Here is a 23,234-nt window from a genome sequence, read left to right on the forward strand (position 1 = left end):
TTGGTTCCCAGTTTTTCCGACTCGACCGTTTGGTCCGGTCCAGTTTTGAAAACCATGATTTCTACAATAAAAACAATACTAATTTTATAAACAACAAAAAAGAGAATTTAAATTTGCAGCTTTATGCCTTTACCTTTGAGTGAATGTCTTTGGGCTAGCAATTCATATGAAGAGGAAATTCGGAAATTAAATGTGTTGGTCAAAGTAACTGTATGGGTATTTTAGACATTTTTATATCTCTTTTTAGAGGATTTTAACAAAAGGGGTCTACTTGCAACAATGTTAAAAAGTTGACGGAGTGATTACAATTACCAAACTTCAGGGAAAGGATTCAGCAACAACCAGAAACTTCAGGGAGGTTTCAGCACTTTACCCATTTGGGTTTGTACTCTTTCCCAACTAAGCCTAAATTTCAATAACTCCTTATCATCATCATCATTGTCAATGCCTTATCCCAACTCCACTCAAGACCTACCCGTACGAGCAGCTTACTTTTACGGTGCAAAGGTGCATTCTTTTTTGGGAGAATGACCAATCACCCCAGATCAGAATTTTATAACTCCAAAGTACAGGGGGAATGCATCCTGACCGTGAATTGATGCCAAATTCACGGGCAGGATATGATTTATAGGGGGAGAGGGCTAATAGTAGGGGGGCTGGAATTCAGAATTCTGCATCCGGTGTATCCGTACTTCTCCATTCTTTTTTTCTTTTTGGGTGGAAGTAAAAACGTCAATAAAGGGTTCATACATCACAGGCCCCACAGATAAAACATAAACCCAACATAAATCAGGGTTTCATAGAATCCTGCTTTAACAAGACTTTAAAGGTGCATTCCTACGGGGATCCACTGAGGGGTCCTTTTAAAGCCTTCTTGTTTGTTTTTCAGAAAGCCACTTATCTGGGTAAATGTGCTTAGGACAAATGTTTCCCGAAAAACACTTATATCTACTTAGGTAAATAAATTAATCAATTCTTGCACTGACCACCTTATTCACCCCCACTTACCAAAAAAACAAATGAGGCCTAATGCATCCTCGCCTTGCCAATAACCATATAATGATAGAATTGTATAATAGTATAAGTGCTATATACCTTATAAAATAAGGAAAAAATGTCAAGGAATTGGAGTTCAAAATGTTTGCAAAAAGGGTACTTTGTGGAGTTTAATTCAGCTCCTCACAATTTGCCTCCCACAGCGTCCTACAGCATATTCCTGCCATGTATTACTAGAAATATCTCTTGATGATAATACCAAAAATAATGATGTCATCATCAAAAGATGTTTCCAATACACGGTGGAGATGTGATGTAGGACAATGTGGGGAGCTGATTTGAATTTTGAAAGAAATAGTGCAACTTTGACCGGGCAGGTTCCACAAGTTACATGCAGAGAAATTTTTTAACACCTCTCTCTCTCTCTCTCGTACGTAGAAGTAAACTTTTCTCCCTAATTGCATGCGTTGAAATAGGGAGAACTGCAATAGGAAATTTCAATTGTAAGGCTTCGCTCGGTCATAAGTTAATGCTTTAGACCTTTTACCTTTAATATGAAAATATATGCAAGGGGCAAGAGATAAAAGGGAAAATTGCATGAGGGGTAAAATTATGAAAGTGCTCATGTTGAGACACAAATGCCCTTGAGTGTCTCAGTGTCATCTAATTTTCCTTATCAACCAATAACCATTCAAACATTGACAAAAAAAATTAACAGTCTCAAACCATTGCCTCTTCTATTTAAAAAAGTTGGGGTCACTAGAATGTCTACTAATAGATGACCCCCAACTTTCTTAAATAGAAGAGGCAAGGATTTGGGATTGTTACTTTTTTTGTCAACACTTGGATGGTTTATAAAGAAATTAGGTGACACTTAAAAGGCACTGGTGTCTTTTTCAAATACCACTTAACGGCTGGTTAACAAATAGTTAACGATAGGTACTGAGTTGACACGTTTTGAAAAATTGGGTATTAAATTATCGTATTTTAAAGTTTAGAAACTAATATATCACTAAGCACAAAATACAAGATACTAATCAGGAGTTTTCCCTAAAATAAACTCACCTTGGTCTATTCATTGGGGGTAGTCTCACTTTTGACTATTTTGCCACCATTGATTTGCATCCGAAGTCCAAAAGTAAAAGACACGTGAACAAAAAGCAGAGAATTAGTTTAACAGAGTTAAAGTTGAACTTAATATATATTTTTAGAAATTTAGTACTGAAATGACACATTTTAAAGTTTAGACCTTAAAGTGAAACTAACCCCAAAATATAGTGCATGCATCTGCAATTTACCCTAAATAATAGGGTTGTTCATCAAATGGTTCAAACCAACCAAACCGGTCCGGCTCAACCCATTATGGTCAATTTTCAAAAAACTTGGATCGGTTTCAAATTGGTTAGTTATGAAACCCAACTGGTCGGTTCAGTTATGGTTTAGTTAATTATAAATCAATTTGAAACCAATCCGAACCGACTATGTATACTATTACTACATACCCCAGCAAAATCCAAGCTTTTGCATTCTTCTATTCTTCATGATGACTTTTTCTGTCACTAGCACCTAATCCTTGACTTTCTTGGTAGACCATCCGTATGTACCATGTACTAGATCTAGACATATATAGGGTTGGCAACTGACAACATAAATCCTGTTTCGCCATTTCATTATCTTCAGCGTCATTTGCGCCATATCCATGGTCAAATTTTGAATATGAGCCCTATTACGATACCTAGAGAATTCACGGTGTCCAAGGCTTTTACCCTCTAATTTTACACGCATGACATTGTTCTAAATTCTAATGGACGTATTTATTAAAAAATGCGGTTTTGTTCTCAATCTTTCAAGTGTACAGTTTATCACACTTTCTTGCCAAAAAATAAAACTATTCATATTCATACACAAGGAAAATTATACACAAACTTGACGAAAATCGAAACGAAGAAACTGATGTATCAAGTGGTTATGTCTACCTCCCAGAAGAGGTGGGTGACGTTCTAACATTCTTCTGATTCCACATTGACTGCATAACATCAGATCAGAAATGTACAGACAAGCAAAACATAGATAGATTAGGAAAAATGAATAACATGTAGTCCTAGTTTCGCCAGGGAGAGGGAGAGAGACTGAAAGGGAATCCCGTGCTATTGCCGCGTTATGCAATGCCATTTTCGAAATCTGCCTTGAATCCCACCCTCACCTCAATTGCATATGTGCCATGTGAATGAAAATCTGTTTGAGGTACTGCTTGGTGTAACGCCCAATTAGGATGAATCTGACAGCTAATTTCAGGAATCTGGTTAATACGTTGGAGGGGGTGCAAACGAAACTTGAGTAAAATGGGTGCATTTTCATCAGTGATCATGGAAACAGAGAAGACAGCAGTTGTGATTAAAAAAACATATTCTTTTCAAGAAAGCAAAGTGTTTCTTAATTGGCAAGCTTTTGAGCCGATGATAATAACAACTTTAATTTCATGAATATGCCTATTAAGAACAGGAACAAAAAGAAAGATGCAATTTAATATTTAGCAAGCTTGAATTGTTTACTACAGACTGTTCAGACAACAGAAGTTGATAACCTATGTAACCATTGCATTTTGTCTCATCTCTAGCAATTAGATTTTATAAATCAAATTGTTCACTCGTCCATTTTCACCATCCTAAAATCCCAAACAGAATCAGAAAAGAAGTGTTTAGAAGTAATTAAGGAAGTGGACTTAGCTGAAGAATCTGGCCCAATAGCAGAAGAAGAAAGGAAAAGAAGATTGGCAGCAAAATTGTTTGACTCTAGACAAACTAGCCTTTAAGGATGAACTGATGAACTGAAATGGAGGCAAAGAACCAAGGTCTAATGGCTTAAAGCGAGGGATAAAAATTCTAGCATTTTTCACAAGATGGCAAGTGCAAGGAAAAGGGGATAGTCCTTAAAATAAGGAATGCCAAATGCAGCCTTAATCAGATTGAGAGGCTAGAACTTGATGATCAGGTGGGAGAGAATGGGGTAGAAATGAAAAATATTGCCACCAAATATTTCTCAGATTTGTTCAAGGAAAGTTGGGTTAGAAGACCTCTCCCGGTTGACCTAAACTTTAGGAGGATTTCAAATATTTAGCATAGGGAGCTGGAAGCCCCCTTCTCAAAGGAGGAAATTTGGCAAGTGGTAAAGAATTTGGAAGCTGATAAATCCCCAGGGCCGGATGGTCTCACTAGCCTTTTCTATAAGAAGTGCTAGGAGGTGGTGAGAGTGGATCTGTTGAAGGTGTTTCAAGATTTCCATCAAACTGCTGGCTTTGGAAAGAAGCCTGAATTCTACTTTCATTTCCTTAATTCCTAAGGTGGAAGGTGCAGCAAACATCAAGGATTTCAGACCTATTAGTTTGTTGAATAGTTTTTATAAAATCATGGCTAAGGTGCTAGCAAAGAGGTTAGAAAAAGTCCTTAGTACTGTGATAGCAAAAAACCAATTTGCTTTTGTGTCGGGCAGACAAATGCTAGATAGTAGTGTCTTGGTGGCAAATGAGCTGATAGACACAAGGAAAAGGGAGGGTAAATCAAGGCTGCCATGTAAACTGGACTTGGAAAAGGCCTATGACCATGTCAACTGGAATTGCCTGGATTTTGTGTTGGAGAGGATGAACTTCAACCAAAAATGGATGAACTGGATTAAGGTGTGTATTACTTCTCCAAAATTTTCAGTGCTAGTGAATGGAGAATCGGCTGTCTTCTTCAAGAGCTCTAGAGGTTTGCAGCAAGGGGATCCCCTATCCCCCCTTCTCTTCATTTATGCAATGAAGGTATTAACTATTTTTGTCAACCAAATTGGGGAAGAGGGACTGTGGAAAGGTTTTGAGACAATTCCGGGAGGGGAGAAGGTTGAAATGCTTCAATTTGCAAATGACACACTTTGCTTCATTGATGCTGATGTGGACCAGTTGGGAGTTCTTCTAGGGGTGTTGAGTTGGTTTGAAGTTGTGTCGGGTCTGAGAGTAAATTGGGCAAAGGGCAGAGTAATTCCAATTGGAAGGATAGAGAACTAAGCACTAGCAGAAGTGCTTGCATGTCAGACCGGCTTTCTGCCTACTATGTACCTAGGGCTTCCTTTGGGGGCTAAGTGCACTTCCTCTTCAGTGTGGGACCCAGTGGTGGAACGGTTAGAAAGGAAGCCGGCCTCATGGAAAGCTAAATATTTGTCTTTGGGAGGTATAATTACCCTGCTAAAGAGTTCCCTCTCTAATTTACCCTACTACTTCCTCTCTTTATTCCCAATCCCGGCAAAAGTGGCCCAAAGATTAGAAAATCCACCTAGTCAATTGGGATCAATTGTGTACTCCAAAAGAAAAAGGAGGATTAGGGGTAAGGAAACTGAAGGCTTTTAACAATGCCTTATTGAGGAAGTGGATATAGAGATTTGGAAAAGAAAGAGACCGTTGGTGGAGGAAGTTACTAGCAGCCAAGTATGAAACTGGCAGAGGTCACTGGGTAACCATCTCAAATTTCTCTTCCCTGGGGTGTTCTTTATGGAAGAAAATTATGGAAATTTTTCCTCTTCTAAACAGTGGTCAGTCTCCTAAACTGGGCTCTGGCCATCAACTGAAATTCTGGAAAGACGTGGTGTAATAGCAGGTCTTTAGCAGAGCTATTTCCCCAGCTATACCAACTTGCAGAGAATCAGGATGCAGTGGTATTTGAGTGCTGTGAAGTGAGAGATAATATCACTTACTGGAGCCCTTCTTTCAGACAAGCTTTTCAAGATTGGGAAGTGGATCAAATGGTGGAGCTGTTTGAAATGCTATCCAAAGTTCCAAACAAATCTTTGAACCTGTTGGAAGAAGATACCTGGACCTGGAACTAGACTGCATATGGGTTTTTTTCAGTGAACTCCTTTGCCAAAACTCTATCAGGTGGAGATAGAGCTGATGTCACTGCTGATAAAATATGGAGCCAGATTCCTCCATCCAAAGTAAATGCCTTGCTTTGGGCTGTTGCTTTAGATAGAAACCTATCTAAACAGAATCTGGTCAGAAGAGGAATTCAGATTCAAAACCTGTTGTGTGAGCTGTGTGGTCAAGCTGAGGAGGACAACAACCATCTGTTTATACATTTTCCTATTTTAGCAGCAATATGGGGGCACTTCCTCTCCTCTGGGGCTCTCCTGGGCCATGCCAATTAATGTGTTGGACCTGTTATGGAGATGGGAACTCCAAGGACAGTCCAAGGTGGCAAAAAGTGTGTGGCTGTCTATTCCTTCAGCAGTGATTAGTACTATCTGGGTGGAAAGAAATAAAAGAATTTTTCAAAACAAATCAAAGGATATAGACTGTCTGATTTCTTGTACCGTAGGAAAATTAGTCTCTTGGACAGCAGTTGTGAAAGGTCTCCAGACCAATGTGCTTGGAGCCCAGCTGAGGTCTAGAAGTTTGTTTGAGCTGTAATTTAGTTTGGGGTCTTGTATTCTGTCAGTTGCTACTTTAGTGGGGGTCCCTCTGTATTCTATGCTTCTATTTCAATAAAATTACCTTACCTTCTTTCGAAAAAAAAATCCCAACCATAGCTACTTAAAGCCTTCTCATTTGAGCATTTCAGGCAAACCCAGTTTCACTTATCAAATGGACCCTAAAGCTGGAAGGTCAAAGATGAGTCTGGTAGTGGAAAGAAACCTTCTAACCATGTTATGGGTAGGAGTTGCTGCACAATTAAGTTGTACCACCATACTGGTTAGCATTCAGCGTGTCCCCAAGAATTTATAGGGAATTCATCAACAACATTATCCGAAAGCTGGGAACAGCTTGTTCATGCCAGCATGTTGGGTCACTGCTACAATGCCTATATAAGTCTTTTATGGTGGTCCATCATCCCTGCCCTGGGGCTCAAAATCAAACAGACTCAGGCATCAACACTTCCAACTGCTTGTAATATCTAAACTCCACCAGTCCACCAGTCCACCTGCTGCAAGTTTAATGATAAGCTCTGTAAATTTCTGTTTACTGAGCGAAACATGATCCTGTCAATAAAATAGTGCACATCTCCTGAAATTCAATGCATGTTTTTACTTGAAAACCTTCAAGTCACAAGGAAAAAAGAAAATTTTATCAAAAGAAGAAAACTTATCAAAAAAAAGAGAAAAATGAAGAAAAAATATACATTTGCTCTCTAACCTGGAGAAACATGCGCATTTATTTCTAATATTCTCTCTCGTGGCAGGTCATCTAGTTCTACCTTCACAAGGAGCTTTTGTGGATAGGCAGCCAATACCTGATAGCCCTCTCATTAGTCATTTACCAACAAGTCTGTAGACTCGAAAGTTAGACAAGATGTTTCCAGTGTTGTCTATAAGCTTGGCTTAGAAAAAGCTTACAATCACATTGAGTGGAGCTTTGTGGACTATATCCCAGGAAGGAAGGGGTTTCTAACTTTTCAAGGAAGGGACCCATCACCCATGTACTTCATCATCATTAATCTTTAATGGAACCCCCTGAAGTCTATTTCCTGGGAGAAGGGCTTAAAGACAAGAGGACCCTTTATCCCCATTCTTGTTTTCATTCTTGATCCAATGGGCAAACTGATTAATTAGGCAGTGGAGAGGGGCTATACACAGGGTTTCTCTGTAGGAAAGGCAGGTCTACAAATTCCACCTTAAGTCTATTTCATGGGGGAAGGACTTAAGACAAGAGGACCCTTTATTCCCATTCTTGTTTTCATTCTTGATCCATTGTGCAAACTGATTAATAAGGCAGTAGAGAGGGGCTATACACAGGGTTACTCTGTAGGAAAGGCAGGTCTACAAATTCCCCTTAATCCCCTTTTACACTTAGCTAACAGCACCATGATATTCACTAGGGGCATGCAAGCAAACATACTATTCCTTCGATGCCTATTCATTGATTTTGAGGCTGCCTCAGGCTTGAAGATCAATTTATAGAAGAAACAGTTGATTCTGATTGGTGAGGTCCCCCTCCTATAATGAATTGACTAGCACCCTTGGTTACTGCATGGGGTCTTTACCAGCAAGGTATCACAGCCCCCCATTGGGTGTGAATTACAAATCCATTGCTATTTGGGACCTTCCCATTGAGTGGTTCAGGCAGAAGCTCTTGGGCTGGAAAAAAAGACACCTCTCTACAGGACATAAACTCCCTCACTCATGGTGTTTTATCAAGCCTCCCCACCAAGTCACCAATGCCTTCCATTTAGACCTGTTCACGGGCCAAGCTTCGAGCCTGACTTTCACTGTGTCAGGCTCGGGCTTCAGGCTGGGCCCCATTCAAATTTTGGCAAAAGCCAAGCCCGAGCCCAGCCCATGAACAGGTCTACTCCCATTGGTCATTTAAAAGACAGAGATGCATTATATATTCTCACTGATTGCTGTCACTGCATTGGGACTGGGGAATGAGGCCAAAGTTTAGGGACTTCCAAAAGCTTGCCTGACTTTGAGATAACCAAACACTCAAAACTCAAAAGGCAATGGTAATCAAGGTGAGTGCAGTACAAATGATGTTACTATTTTTCAAAGGTGAGTGTGGTTCAAATTTAATTAAATTTGGTGAGTCAGAAGTCTAGAGAAATGACATTTAGCTTAAAGACTAGATAAGAGAAGCACGACCTGTGTCTGTGTCTACAATTTTAGCAAATGAGCAGTCATATCCCTATTTCACATATCCAGTGTCCATATTGGCATCCATATATGGGCATCATAGAAAACTAAGTGATTCAAATAGCTTTACATCATGTCATTCTCCTAGCTTCTGTTGTCCATTGTAGATATGCAATAAGATACATTAAACTCTATATTTACCAGGATGTGTAGGCTGGACTTGCCACTCAAAGAAGATCTAATGAAGTGTCCAGAATCTCTCTCCTAGACCCCATCATCAGAACGACAGAACTGAAGTTGTTGGAAACATCAAGCTGAATCATAATACCTTCTTTTCGATAAGTCTGCATCATAACACCTATTCATTGCTAGTGCACTTTCCCTTTAGTCATTCCTTTATGTCTAAGACATCCACTTATACACCCACTCACCCTAAAGTGGATCATGCCCCTAAAACTAACCACACTGCAATAAGCTAAAGTACTTTTAAACTCATCACACCCTTTTATTACAATACTATGAGCTTATGAATAAAAACTAAATAAACATATATTGAAAACAACCATATGTGAGCATGAAAAATAAATTAATTAAATAAGATCACAACGAATATAGCTGAGATATTTTATCAATATATAACCAAGTTCTGAAATCTTTCAAAAAATTTAAACCATTAAGGCATATATTTATCTCATCAATGTGCTCCTAGCTTTCAAAGATTCATGAATTCTAACTTCCCATGCAAGAATTTGATGAAGAAAAACATTATTAAATCCTGCTCAATATGTAAAAGGGATGTTAATATATGAAGTAGACATTTACATTTGAACCAAAACAGTTAACAATAACTCCTCTGTGTCTAGAGATGCAAGTCAGGTTGTGGTCAATCTCAACCCAACCTAAGTTGTTGAACCCCCAACCCTAAACGTAACCTAATCCAACTCAAAAGTTTCAGGTTGGGCTGGGTTTGGGATGGCCCAACTTCTCAAATTCCTTTTTCCAAATGTTCTTATTTCATAGACTCAAGGGTTGAGGTTAATTCAGTTTAGCATTATTTTATATATATAAAAAGGCATAGTTATCATGCTTTTAAACTTAAATTGTTGGCTATACATACATGCATGCATAAGATAGATAAAAAATGCATACATACACACATACCTACATACATGCATTTATTGATGCATGGTTGCAAATATACATACATGCATGTACATACATACATTTTCTGGTGATATGCATATATGAATAAGTACATACATACATAAATACATGTTTATCCAAGTCCAAGAAGGATTGGATTAGCGAAGGCCTCGACCCAAACACAACCCAAAGTTAAGTTGGATTCATACTTTCCAACCCACCCAACTTTTTTGGGTTGGGTTCAGGCTAAGCAGCCCCAATTGCAGCCCTATTTGTGACAATACTAAATATGCATGCCTGCAAACCTATGCATGATGCATAGAAGAGAGATACAATGTTGTGATTAATTCATTGTGCATGAAGGAATTTAATTACTCAGAAAGTTCACAATTAATGTCCAACAACAAATGATGGATAGTTAAAGGCTCAAACAGAAACTTACAACTACTACTCAAATTTGGGCACTTCAAGTATGTGATCGTGACCGCACAAATGCTTCTAGCCTGTCCCACACCTCAAGTGCTGCAGCCCTATCCTGATGCCTCTTATTCTTGCTAATCTGCCCATTGAAATTTCAAAAATAACATTGCCAAAGAAAGGTGTTAATAATGGAATTCCCAGAGGTAATAAGGATAAAATCATCAATTCAGTAATTAGTCTTCTAGACAGTCAAAAACAATAACAAAGTGGTGGAAGTGTGTGAGCTCACCGAGATTATCTTCACATTCCACTGTTTCACAATTTTTGCAGACTCAACGCTGTCATCTTCAAATCGCATAAAAAATCCAATAACTGCATGAGATTTAAAAAACATTTCACCTCAGCAATTCAATGCTTGAAAAATCATAATTGTATCCCCAATTGTAGAAAAGGTTGAACCAAATCAAATTGAATCTTAAATTGTGAAATTATTTTGGGTTATTAGAAACCTGTGAAAAAATAAATGTATATACTAAAAATTTAACCTGATAGAAAATAATCTTGCCCAACTTTCAATCCACATCCATCATATGAGTCATTACTATCACCAAGATTACCACATATACACCACAAGAAATGGATCATATAACCAAGTTTAACTACAAAGTCAATGAACCCACATGTAATAGCCCTTTAACTCAACACGTTGATAGGGTTTAAACAACCCAAATAAATCAGTAAGTTTCAAAGTAAAAGCTCATTGGAAAAAATAAAAAATAGAAGTTAGAACCAAATATAAGTCCCATGTACTTACTTTTGTTAAATATCTCAACATGATCCTTAAAAGGCCAGTCCTTGAATTGCCACTCCTTCCCCAATACGAAAACAGCAACCACCCTATCCCAATCCTCTGCCTTCAAAGTTGACGGCTTATCCCTGACCTCATATGCAGTAACCACCCGATCACGACTAAACTTCTTCTGCACTGTAACACAATCCGGCTTCGCCCCCTTCATCTGCTTCACCTTCACATCGGTAGGGATAAACACACCATCCTCCAAGAACTCCTTCACATTATAAATAGTAATCAATGTCTGAAATGCACTTGGGACCATAATTATAGGCACCCCTTCGCCGATCTTGCTCCCCTTTAAGTGCATTTTGGGCTTCGGCGTCCCATCAAATCCCAACTCCTCCCCATCCTTCCAAAACCCTAAGCCCCTCTCATCCGCTCCCATTAACCTACTCTTGGCAACCAATCCATCCTTTCTCTGCTGCGATTCCATCCGCTGCCGCTCCTCCTCCCGCCTCGTTGAAGCGACGAGAACACTATAGAAATCTCTGTGCCTACACTCCAACAGCATTTCCCGATCCTTCAAGGGCCTCTCGAGAGCGTTAATCATCGAGATGTAATCGACCTTCTCAGGAACCCTAACCCTAGATTTTTCGTCTTCCTCTTCTTCGGCGGGTGCCCGATTTCCGACCAACCCGGGGTCCTCGGGTCGATACTCCTCAACGTCGATGGAGAGTGCATCGGATATCTTAGGGTTTTGAAGGACGACGAATTCTATTGCATCGTTAGAGGAAACCTTGCCTTGGAGGTACTCAAGCAAAGGTTTACGGTCGGGTAAGGTAACTGCTGGGATTTTCTGCGTGCGAGAGTTCTGCAGATATTCCGTGTGCTTGATGTGGTGGTTCTTAACATAATAAACAAGGGTCTCGAGGGTATAGAGATTACCTTGCTTGGATCGGTAGGCGGTTTCGGCAGTGCAGGGGAAAGCATAATCGTTGCCGAAACGAAACTCGTCGCCGACACGGACGATTTTATCCAACTCACCACGAGTGGTGAAGTCGCGGAGAGCAGAGAGAGGATCCATGTATTTATGAGGTGGAATATGGAGAGGCTCCCCTGAAAGAGTTAGAGTGTGCAGGAAGCAGAGGAGACGAGTAGTTGAAGAGGATGGAGGGAATGGGACGACGAATGGCGGTGGGTTTAGGATGGTTTGAAACGTAAATTTGGAGTAGATTGAGGGCCTCTGTTAAAGAGATGGAGCATTAGAGATTTCGCAGCGGCGAGTGGCGAGTGACGAGTGACGAGACGACGCAGAGCAGAGGGGTGACTCGAGAGTGATAATCGTAGAAGAAAAGCATTATTACGTACGTTGGCCGTCCGGTACTTATTTGGCTACCACCAAGGAATTGACCTGACCGTCACCAATTACACTATTGCAGATTTGCAGTGCAGGGACCAGGGAGGGAATCCTATTGCTTTTCATCGGTCTAATGGTATGAAGTCAGGCAAGCTCGGCCGGGTTTAAGGTTAACCCAAGTCCAAACTCCGACCGAGCCGGAGGTGAAACCCAGGTCGTTTGATTCGCGGTTAGTTCTCGAATTGGAATCGGAATTGAAAATCTCTAACAATGAGAATCAGAACCACCTATTTCTAATGCCTATTTGATTCACACAGGAATTAGAGTAGAATTCCAATCATTGTTGTTTGGTTCATCTTGCCAATCAGAGTTGATGTAGCGCAATCCAGCTACTCCCAGATGGAGGTGATTTGACTTCCAGTAGACGATGGACTCGGTTGATCTACAAAAAGTGAATCAGAGAACCCAGGGTTGCTTACCCGGCGAGTTCACTCCGATGCTTAAGTTAATACTTGGTTGCGAGCTGATAATAGCTTAGAATGCAAGAGAGCTAGAGAGCAGAGATTACACGTACTTTTCACCCCCGAGGGATGGAGCCTTTATATAGTGGAGACTCTACGGGTTTCGCGGAGCGGTTCCGGGATCCTCGTTACGATGAGGTCTGTTTCCGCGTTAATTGGGGATAACGCTGCCAACTGATAAGATTCATCACTTCCGCCCGAATCGGACGGGGGAGATAATGTTAGTTGTTACGAGGCGTGATCCTGTGAGGCGTGGAATCTGGTGGCGAGATCTTCGGGTTGCCATGCAGTGGTCGGTCAGTATTACCTGAGCTAGTGCCCTTTGGATCCGACCTGGTACGAATGCCGAAGTGCCTTGGGACCGAGGTGGTCCTGATGCGATTATGCACCGAGGTGAACTCGTCCCGAGGTGGACTTGCCCCGATGTGGTTTGGTTATTCAAGCTCGATCCGTTGTAGACTTGGTGCATTGGACTAAACTGTCATCCTGCTAGTTAGGTCGTGCCCACGTGTCCCCCTATTATTAGGTCGGGCCAAATCACCCTACATCAAGAGTCAATCGGATTTTTTGTATTATTATTATTATTATTATTATTATTATTATTATTATTATTATTATTATTATTATTATTATTATTATTATTATTATTATTATTACTATTATTATTTGATCCTATTTTGTCAATTTCGGATCTTTGGATCAAATAGGATTCGATCATAAATTGAATCGGATTTGGATCACCTCTATCCAATTCGAGGAGATCCGATCCAATATATATGCTATTTATTTATTCATATAAATATATAACACACACACAGATATATATATATATGTTATTTATTTATTTGTAAATATATTATTTATATTGTATTTTTGTAAATTTATTATATTATTTATTTTTTATAAAAAAATATGTATATATATGATCAAAATAATTGAAAAGATACTTGTATTTTTTTGTGCTAAATAAATTGTTATATTTAGTTTTCTTTTAGAAGTTAACATTTAGCCGGCAAAACCTATAGCATGATAGTAGCTTCTAGCATAATTTTATTACTTATATATATATAGGAAATTAAATTAGTGTGGGTTTTGGACCCAACTTGCCAATCCAACCCACTCCATTAGGGGTCAGCATGGGCCGGTTTGGTCTGGTTCCATGGAGAACCTAGTAGGCTTTAGGTTTTTGGAACTGGAACCTACCCTATGAAGGTCGGTTCCAAGGTTGATTATGGCCTTGGTGGTTCCGAGGTCAATTCCAAGGTCTACCCATGGAACCTATTCTTTTTGTACTCTCCCCCTTCAAAAAAAATGAAACATGTCCTTAAAATACTTAATTTTCAATAATGATAATATATAGTTTAAAACTTATATTATCTTTTTTGGTTAAAATGAGTAATTTAATATGAAAATTATCATAATATATTAATATATGGTTCAAGATTTGTCATTATAATTTAAGTTTTGCAAATATTACTTTTTACAATATTTTTATACACATTCAATTGGAATGAAAACAAATGATCAAATCACTTAAGTAACTCAATGGTCAAGTGAGACCATGGTTTTTGTAACCATGAGTGTTGGGTTCAAATCTTCACATCCTTAAAAATATTATGGGGTTTATTTCAAGGCAAGTCCGATTCCAAGGCCAACTAATGTTGGTTCATCGGGTTGGTTCGGGTAGAGTAAACCCCTAGACCCAGGAACCAAATCGGGTAGGGTCAGTTCAAGACCAGTCGAGGTCGGTTCCATCCGGTTCCGGGTAGAACCTACCCATTTGCTCACCCCCACCCTTAAATGCAAGGAGGTTAGGGTTTGTTAGGGTTTTGCATTCTCTTATATGGAGAGGATTTGGATTATGAAAATCCAACCCACTAAGGGGTTTGGGGAGGGTATGGATCGAGAGGTCTAGGGAGCCGGTTAGGGTCTAGAATTTACAAAACCCGCCCCATTGCCATCCCTAGGAGAGAACCATGCAATGCATAGGTTGGTGCCAAAAGATGCCCATGTTCTTTAAGGAAGTGGTTATGCTTAATTTCCTAGTTTGAGATAAACAAGATTGATTACGAACAAGTTTAATTAGCTTCCTATTTTATATTTTATATTTATTTTTAAATTAAAAAAGCACAACATTCTTAAGGGATTGGGTAGTAACAATGTTTTCAATCCATCATTGATCCGAACGGTTGGACCGTTCAAATTGGGAACTGTTCAGGCGACCAGTTTTGATTTACCCCAAACCCAGTCCCTAGCCAAAAACCATTGAATTGGTCAATTAACCGTTGACTCAAACGGTTTGACTGCTGAACCGTTTGACCCAGACAACAGTTCGTAGTTTATTACTTATGACAAAACAAGAATAAAAAAGAGAAGTTCGGAACTTCGTATCTCTCTGATTTGAGATCTAATAAAGAGAGAGATTAGTCAAGAGATATGTGTGAGAGAGAACTGAGAGATCTCAGATTTAGAGATTTGGGAGAGCAATCTAGATGAGAAATCTGTGAGAGAGAGTGTGTGAGATTTGAGAGAAATCTCATATCTAGTTCCGTCGTCGTCGTTGCTGTTGTAGTTCACTGCTGCTAGAGGTGTAAATCGGGCAATGTCACGAGCAGAACGTCATAACAGATTGTAGGTCATGCCAGGCACATCACGATCATATGGGCCATGCCAGGCTTGGGGTTTCAAGTCCATGGCCCATATGATATTGTATACATCAAAATTCATATAAAATAAAATTTTATTATATTATTGCATATATAAACAATATTATATTATTTCATATTTTATACATAAAAATTCAATTTTATTATTGCACATATAAACAATATTGTATACATCAAAATTCATATAAAATCAAAATTTAAGATCTTTTTTTTTGTCTATTTTTTAATTTATGCTAAACTTTTTCATTATTTTTTTCAAAATAAAAAAAAAAACATGGCTTGGGCCGGTTTGTGGCCTGGCCTGGTCCTGCGGGCTTGTGTCATGCCACGGGTAGAGCCGACCCCCCAAAGTATCCTAGGGGAGGGAAGTACGGCCCGACTCGGCCCACATGCCAACACGGTACGGCTCGATTTACAACTCTAGTTGCCGCCATTGCCACTGTAGTTTGTCATTGTTGTTGCCATTGTAGGTCACCATTTGTTGTCGTCACTATAGGTCACCGTCATCGTCGTTGCTACAAGTGACCTCCTCCTCCTCCTTCTTCTCTCCTAGTCTTCTTTCTTTTCTAAACTTTCTCAGCCAACAGCTTCTCAAATCTCACTCTCATTCTCAAACTTTCTTTCTCATGATATTTATATGCATCTTACCCTAATATTTCAGTCTAGTGGATAAGATGAAATATCACCTGTAAAAGTGTTTAAACCATTTGAACCTTTTGACCCAAACGATAAAACCGCCGATCCAAAAAAACGATGGCCAAAGCAATTCCATTTCTAAGTCATTTTTAAAACCTTGGGTAGTAGTACAAGGAAGAGAAAGAATAAGTTAGCAAGGGCAACTGCATTTTCTTTTGGCAAAAGAACATAAACTATAATGAACTGAAATTACATCTCCATGTAGAGTTTGGGCCACAAAAATATTGAAGTTGTGAATCGCAAATCTCCTTATTGTCTAACTTTACCTATTCTTTTATGATCAAGTACATTGCATTCTCTTTTTATATATGACAGATTACACTCTCAAAAGGATTCATGTGGACAATTACATTTTAAATAGTATACATAATAATTCTTTTAAATAAGCATTGGAGCAAATTTTATTGAAATCGCAATTAATGAAATAACTTATGTTAGATAATTAGGGCGTGCAATGGAGAGGATTGACCCAACATCTAACCTTAACTAGTAAAATGACATGATTTCGAAAAATGAACTAGACTTGCTTCCATGGATCTTATTGGGTTGGGTGTGAAACCTGCTTAGGTCTTATGCCTTATATGGCACTTTGTGTATCATATCTATAGATGTTTGTCCACATATCTATATCAGAATTAGATAGAGGAAAGAGGGAGGCCAAGAGTCCTTCTTACCTGGTCACATGGCCTCCTCTTCCTCTAATTTCTCACACTCATGGTTATTTGCTTTTAAATTAAATTATAACTTTTCACTAGTAAATCATTCTTAAAACTCTCTCTAGTAAATCATTCTTAAAACTCTCTAACATTATTCTCTCTAGTAAATCATTCTTAAAACTCTCTCACTCTATCACTCTATCTCTCTATCTCTCGCATGCACATGAATAGTCAATGTTTGTAGCATTTCCTTTCTCCTAATTAATAAATCTTTTATATCCTCTTAAATCTCTTTTGTACCTATTTTGACAATATCTAATAAAGCAAGTGTATGAATTAAATGGATTGAAACTACCAATCCAAAACCAACCTTAAATAGGGATGGCAATTTTCACCATCCTCGATGGGGAACTGACTTCTTGCTTTGGTGGGGTGGGGACGGGGATGGGGATTGAGGTCCCTGCCCACCCCGATCCCGATTATATTATTATATATGATATTATTTACATTATTTATATATTAAATTATTTATTTATTTTGAGTAAAATTATTTTTCAAAAAATACTGTTAACTAAAAATATTTCGGGGATTCAGGTCCCTGCGGAGAACTTGTCCTTGTTGGGATTGGGGATGGAGGACAATTTTTATCCCCGACAAGGATCGGGGACGAGGACGAGGGATGAGGAATATGATCCCTACCCCATACCCGCCCCACTGCAATTCCTAACCCAAAATATAGACCTTTATTCACCCCAAACTGATGTCAAAACCCAAAACCACCATTCCAAACTTGAACAAATTTCTAATATTGAAACCCATGCACAAATTTCTTTTATGAGTTCTTTTATTAAGAAATAACAAATATAGAAATGGGTCAGAGTTTATATTTAGATCTAGGGGTGGATTTGAGTCAAGCTAAGCTGAATATTTGGTTTTTTCGAGCTCGACTCCTCAAAAAGCCACGAGGCTTGAGCTTGATTCAAGCTATAGAGTTGATCTTGAGTTTAGTTCAACTCAAAAGCCTATAAGCTATAACTCGATTGTGATCCAAGCTTCCTATAAAATTAAAAAGGGCCATTTACTAAAACACCCCCAACAATTTCACAAATTTATTTAAACCTACCTATAGTTTGCATTTTACTAAAACACCCCTTTTAGTTAGCAATCTATTTACTTAATCGGCCTTTCATTAAGAACCATTTGTTTTGCCATATAAAAATAGTAACATGATCACCTAAACTAAGTTGAAAATGTTTAAGGGAATTGACCCATGGTTGTTTATTCCAAAAGTACCCCTAAACTAAGTGGAAAATGTTAAAGGGTATGGATCCATGGTTGTTTATTCCAAAAGTACCCCTAACACTTTTTTGTCTAGAAAACAAAATTGGCCAATTAGAGAAAAATATAGTGGTTGTCCATGTTTTACTAGGGGCAAAAAAGACAATTTTGCTTTTAGTTTCTTTTGATTAAATTTATTTGAATGGATGTTAGTGTTAAAACTTTCATTTTCCACTTTCATCTAATAGAAGGTTGATTAAGTAAATTGATTGCAAACTATATGGTAGGTTTTAGTAAATGACCCATTAAAAAATTATTGTACATATAAAAACTAAAAGCATTACATATAAAAACTAAAAATATTAGATATAATGTTTTTTTTTATTTATATATTTTTATGTATAGGCTCGATTAGGCTTGCATGTCTTACGAGCTGAGCTATATTAGGTTCAAGCTCAGCTCGATTAGAAATGAGCCTATATATTGGGCTCAAGTTCGACTTGAAACTTGATTTAAACTGAACTAAATCGAGCTTTTCATGAGCCAAGCTTGAATGGCTCGTAAAAGGCTCGATTTGTTTCCATCCCTATTTAGATCTATCATGGATAGATGCATCACGCATTTACTAGTCAAAGGGTCATAATAGGATTGGGTCATCTTACAATATGGTGGATATAGCTCTTGTTTACTAGATTCAATGCTTTGGTAAGACCTAATCACCTAAAGCATTTATGGAACTGAGTCTATGTTTAGTTGGGTGTGCACCAGTTCCAACCCAATACATGCACTACGGATAATGCAGACAGACTTCTATAATTGGCTTAATTGATCTACAAGCCCAACATAAATGTTTGAAAAAGAAAAGCGTGCAAATCAAGTGGTTCAGACTAATATTTATCATGCAAGATGATGCGTGCTGTCATGAGTTCGATCACCAAAACAGTAGGCTGCTACATGAAGTAGCCATCAATATTTTAAGCCACATTTTATAGGAAATTCAACATTTTCTTTACATTGCTTTTATTGTCTATACTATTAGAAAGGGGATACTTGTCTTGGTTTTGGTGCATATCATAAAAGATAAATCTGATTATATAACATTAACTTATATCTTTACCTTATGTAAATGTGCATAGTACATGCCTTTGGTCTACATGTAGGTCATAAAATACTATATAACATGTTATACAAGGTTAAAACACTTACAAAAAGAAAGAAATAGGAATAATTTTTTTTTTTTTGTTTTTTAAACCCTTTTGACCTGTTTTCTTTATTTGCACAAAGTCTATTTATACCCTATAGAAGTGCTATATTTGAACATTGGGGAAGCTACTAATGAGGCCTAGAGTTGCTTGAAACAGAGATTGAGACAGCCAGATGGGAAAATTACATCCTTTTAATAGCCATAGTAGTGGGGGAGAGAGTTTCCAACACAAGCCATTGATGATGAAAACTGAAACCACCATGCAAACTTGGGTTCAACTGTAGTAACGGAAAGACGTGATACTTGAGAAGCTTGTAAACAATCAACTAATATCATAAAAGTGGAAACTAATCAGGTGGTATTTATAAAAAATCGTAGAGGATTTGATTGGTCAAAGCTCTTATCGTATCATATCTTTTTGGCACTACATTTTTTTTACAAAGTTTCAAAAATTTGCCCCCTAAAAACTATAAAAATCTAAAAAAATAAAAATAAAAACATCAACTTATCCCTACAAGGTTTTAAAAAAAAATAGGAGCCAATTCCCTCCCCCTTTCTTGAAAATGAGAATCCATTATAGTTGATTATGATTCCATTTCTAGCTGTGAACCAAATGAACCCTTAATTAGCTCATACTTCAAACAACATATTTATCCCCTAACTTTTGATATTGGTGCTTATTTATCCCAAGTTATGACTACATGTATGTATATATATTTGTTCATAGTAGGGTAGGGCATGTATCAAGTGTTGATACAAGTAAAGACAAAAAGGTAAAAATACGAAAAGCCATTTAGGGTCCATTTAATTTATAGTAAGAATCCAAATTGAAATATCTAGAAATTGGAATGTTCTATTCCCTTAGGTTATTTGTTCAAATAGAAATTAGAATCAGTTGGGAAAGGATTTCATTCCCAAGGGAGGGGGAGGGAATGACCATTCCTTTAAATAGGGGTGAGCCTTATTTGGTTAAAACCGAAATACTAAATAAAAAATTATGGTTTATTTCTTCGATTTTTGGATAATTTGGTTTTTAGTAATTTCGATTTTTGGTTTTCAGAGTTAGAAATCCAGTTAACCAAAAAAACCGAATTAACTAAAATTCATTATATAATATGTAATATATAAGATACAATATATAACATTTAATATATAATATGCTATATATTTATATATTATATATAATGTATTATAATGAAATTCAATTTCATAATATATAATATATGTTATAATATATATAATATATATATATTAATTAAATTCAAATTTTAACCCAAATAACAGAAAATTGAATCGGAAATTTTGGTTTTGGTTATTTCGGTTTTCTTGTAATTCGGTTTTAGTTTCCTTTTTTATTTTGGTTTTTTAAATTTTGGTTTATTCGGTTCGGTTTTTAACCGAATAAACCAAATGCTAACCCCTACCCTCAAATGGGGGAATGCCCATTCCACTAGGAATGAGAATGGGATTTTGATTCCTCCCAACCAAATAGTTGAAGTCGACCATTTTGATTCCAATTCCAAACCCCTATTCCTGTAAACCAAATGAGCCCTTAGATTTTGACATTATATTGAATCCCACAAAGATAATAGAAAAACTTATAACCAATCAATTGATAAAACCCTATGGTATTATGTATTTTCAACAGTATAATTTTTTTCCTTCTTTCTCTTTATGACTAGTGGAGGGGGCCTTGCGAATGGAACCGCCTACTCGTTGACCCATTGATATGGTCCCTAGCCAAAAACCGTTGAATCGGTCAATGACCCATTGACTTGAGCAGTCGAACCATTGACCTGTTCAATGGTTTTTGGTCATTTTTTTTTAATTTTTTAATTTTTATTATCAAAATAGGCCATCCGTTTGAACTAAACACTCGAACCGTTGACCCGAAAACCGGTGGCCATAACGGTTCCATTTTCAGGTCGTATGAGTCACACGCTCAAATGACATAACACATATGGTACTACTTAATGGACCCCACACACTCAATTTTTTCTTGTAATTTTTGTTGTTAGAATGGGTCGTCTGTTTTTTTTTTTAATTGGGAACTGTCCAGGCAACTAGTTCTGTTTTTACCCCAATCCTGGTCCCTGGCCAAAAACCGTTGAATCGGTCAATGACCCATTGACCTGAGTGGTCGAACTGTTAACTCGTTGACCCGTTCAATGGTTTTTGGTTGTTTTTTTATTATTTTTTTTAATTTTTGTTGTCAGAACAAGTCATCCGTTCGAACCAGACGGTCGAATTGTTGACTCGAAAACTGGTGGCCAGAACGGTTCCATTTTCGGGTCGTATGAGTCACACGCTCGAATGACATAACATATATGATACTGCTCAATGGACCTCGCACACTCAATTTTTTGCTTGTAATTTTTGTTGTTAGAATGGGTCGTCTGTTCGAACCGTCGACCTGAAAACCAGTGGACAGAAGGTTGCATAATTTTTTGCTTGTAATTTTTTGTTGTCAGAACAGGTCGCCCGTTCGAACCAAATGGTTGAACCATCGATCCAAAAATCGGTGGCTAGAATGGTTATGTTTTCGGGTCAATATGAGTCACATGCTCGAATGACATAACACGTATGATACTACTTAATGAACCTCACAAACTCAATTTTTTGCCTATAATTTTTGTTGTCAGAACGGACTGTCGTTCGAACCGGATGATCGAACCGTCGACCCGAAAATCAGTGGCTAGAATGATTCCGTAATTTTTTGCTTGTAATTTTTGTTGTTAGAACGGGCCATCCGTTCAAACCGGACGGTCGAACCGTCAGTTGTTAGAACGTTATTAACAACATTTATCAATAATAGTAAGTATTCATACTATTTAATTAAATAATCATTAATGGTATTTTTAATGATATTATTGTTATTTTTAATATAACATTAATTCTTAAATTTATGAATATGATTTATTAACAATATTTATTAAATTAATAATTACCAAAGTTAAATTAAATTAACAATATTTATCAGTAATAGTCAGTAATTATAATATTTTATTAAATACTCAATAACAATACTTTTAATAACATTTTTAATTATTTTTAATATAACAATAATTACTAAATTTATTAACAGTACTTATAATTTTAATTTAAAGTGAAATTAAAGTAAATATCTATTTATTAACAATATCTATAATAACAATAATTATTAATTATAATCACTAATTGTATATTTATTAAATTATTGTAATAATCAGTAATTATTAAATCCAGGTTACTAAATTTATTAATAGTATTTTTTAATAACAATATTTATAATTCTAATTTAAAGTAAAATTAAAGTATATATATCTAGTTATTAACAATATTTTTAATAACAATAATTATTAATTATAATCGCTAATTATATATTTATTAAATTATTATAATAATCAATAACTATTAAATTAGAATAATTAATTACTATAATAATTAATAATTATTGTTATCTTATATATATCTATTAATAGGAAATGGGTGCTCACACATGGGATCTATTCGTATGAATAGATTCTATTTCTTGAATGTAAAGAGCACACAGTTCTTATTAATATATATATATATATATATATATTTAAAAGATAAGATAAGATGCATAAATTTAACATATTGATTTGGCCGATGATTTTTTGACTGACATACTTCAACTGCAATATTTAGGTTTAGTGGAGTGTTGAATATATTAACATTATATCATATTAAAATATTCTAATTTAACTTTTATGTCTTTGACGTGAAGCCAAAGCTAAGTATAGGCAAGACATTAGACATGGTACCTTTTATCTCAAATCAAATATGTATCAAATAGTTATTAATTATATAGAATGGTTTTTACAAAAAAAAAATATGTAGAATGCATTATAGGTTTCATAACAAATCAAGCTTAATTTAATGTTTTTCAAATCAAATATAAAAAT

The 23,234-nt window shown here is 36.9% G+C and overlaps 1 protein-coding gene across 3 annotated transcripts; it reads right to left on the reverse strand.

Annotated features, from left to right (window-relative positions):
• Nucleotides 1-2,809: 2,809 nt before the first annotated feature.
• Nucleotides 2,810-12,419, reverse strand: PHP (PLANT HOMOLOGOUS TO PARAFIBROMIN). 3 transcript variants are annotated; one of them, XM_010257804.3, is made up of 4 exons: nt 10,970-12,419; nt 10,445-10,527; nt 10,178-10,294; nt 2,810-3,281 (listed from the first exon to the last, which is right to left on the reverse strand). In XM_010257804.3, the coding sequence occupies exons 1-3, from the start codon at nt 12,030-12,032 to the stop codon at nt 10,202-10,204; spliced, it is 1,239 nt and encodes a 412-aa protein (XP_010256106.1). In that variant the 5' UTR covers nt 12,033-12,419; the 3' UTR covers nt 2,810-3,281; nt 10,178-10,201. The 3 variants fall into 3 exon arrangements, with proteins under 3 accessions (XP_010256106.1, XP_010256107.1, XP_010256108.1); XM_010257805.3 differs by having other exon boundaries at nt 2,810-3,274; nt 10,970-12,307; XM_010257806.3 differs by lacking the exon at nt 2,810-3,281 and adding an exon at nt 6,807-6,947 and having other exon boundaries at nt 10,970-12,307.
• Nucleotides 12,420-23,234: the final 10,815 nt, after the last annotated feature.

The sequence above is a fragment of the Nelumbo nucifera genome, chromosome 1 (assembly GCF_055504915.1).
Source record: "Nelumbo nucifera cultivar China Antique chromosome 1, China Antique-T2T, whole genome shotgun sequence".
NCBI lineage: Eukaryota > Viridiplantae > Streptophyta > Magnoliopsida > Proteales > Nelumbonaceae > Nelumbo > Nelumbo nucifera.

What these genes read in the sequence shown, in the direction of transcription:
- PHP (XM_010257804.3), bottom strand. Translation starts at nt 12,032, where the DNA reads ATGGATCCTCTCTCTGCTCTCCGCGACTTCACCACTCGTGGTGAGTTG. An exon ending in TGTTGAGATATTTAACAAAA is followed by an intron (nt 10,528 to 10,969) that starts GTAAGTACATGG and finishes AATCTCATGCAG; the next exon opens with TTATTGGATTTTTTATGCGA. An exon ending in GGAATGTGAAGATAATCTCG is followed by an intron (nt 10,295 to 10,444) that starts GTGAGCTCACAC and finishes TTCAATGGGCAG; the next exon opens with ATTAGCAAGAATAAGAGGCA.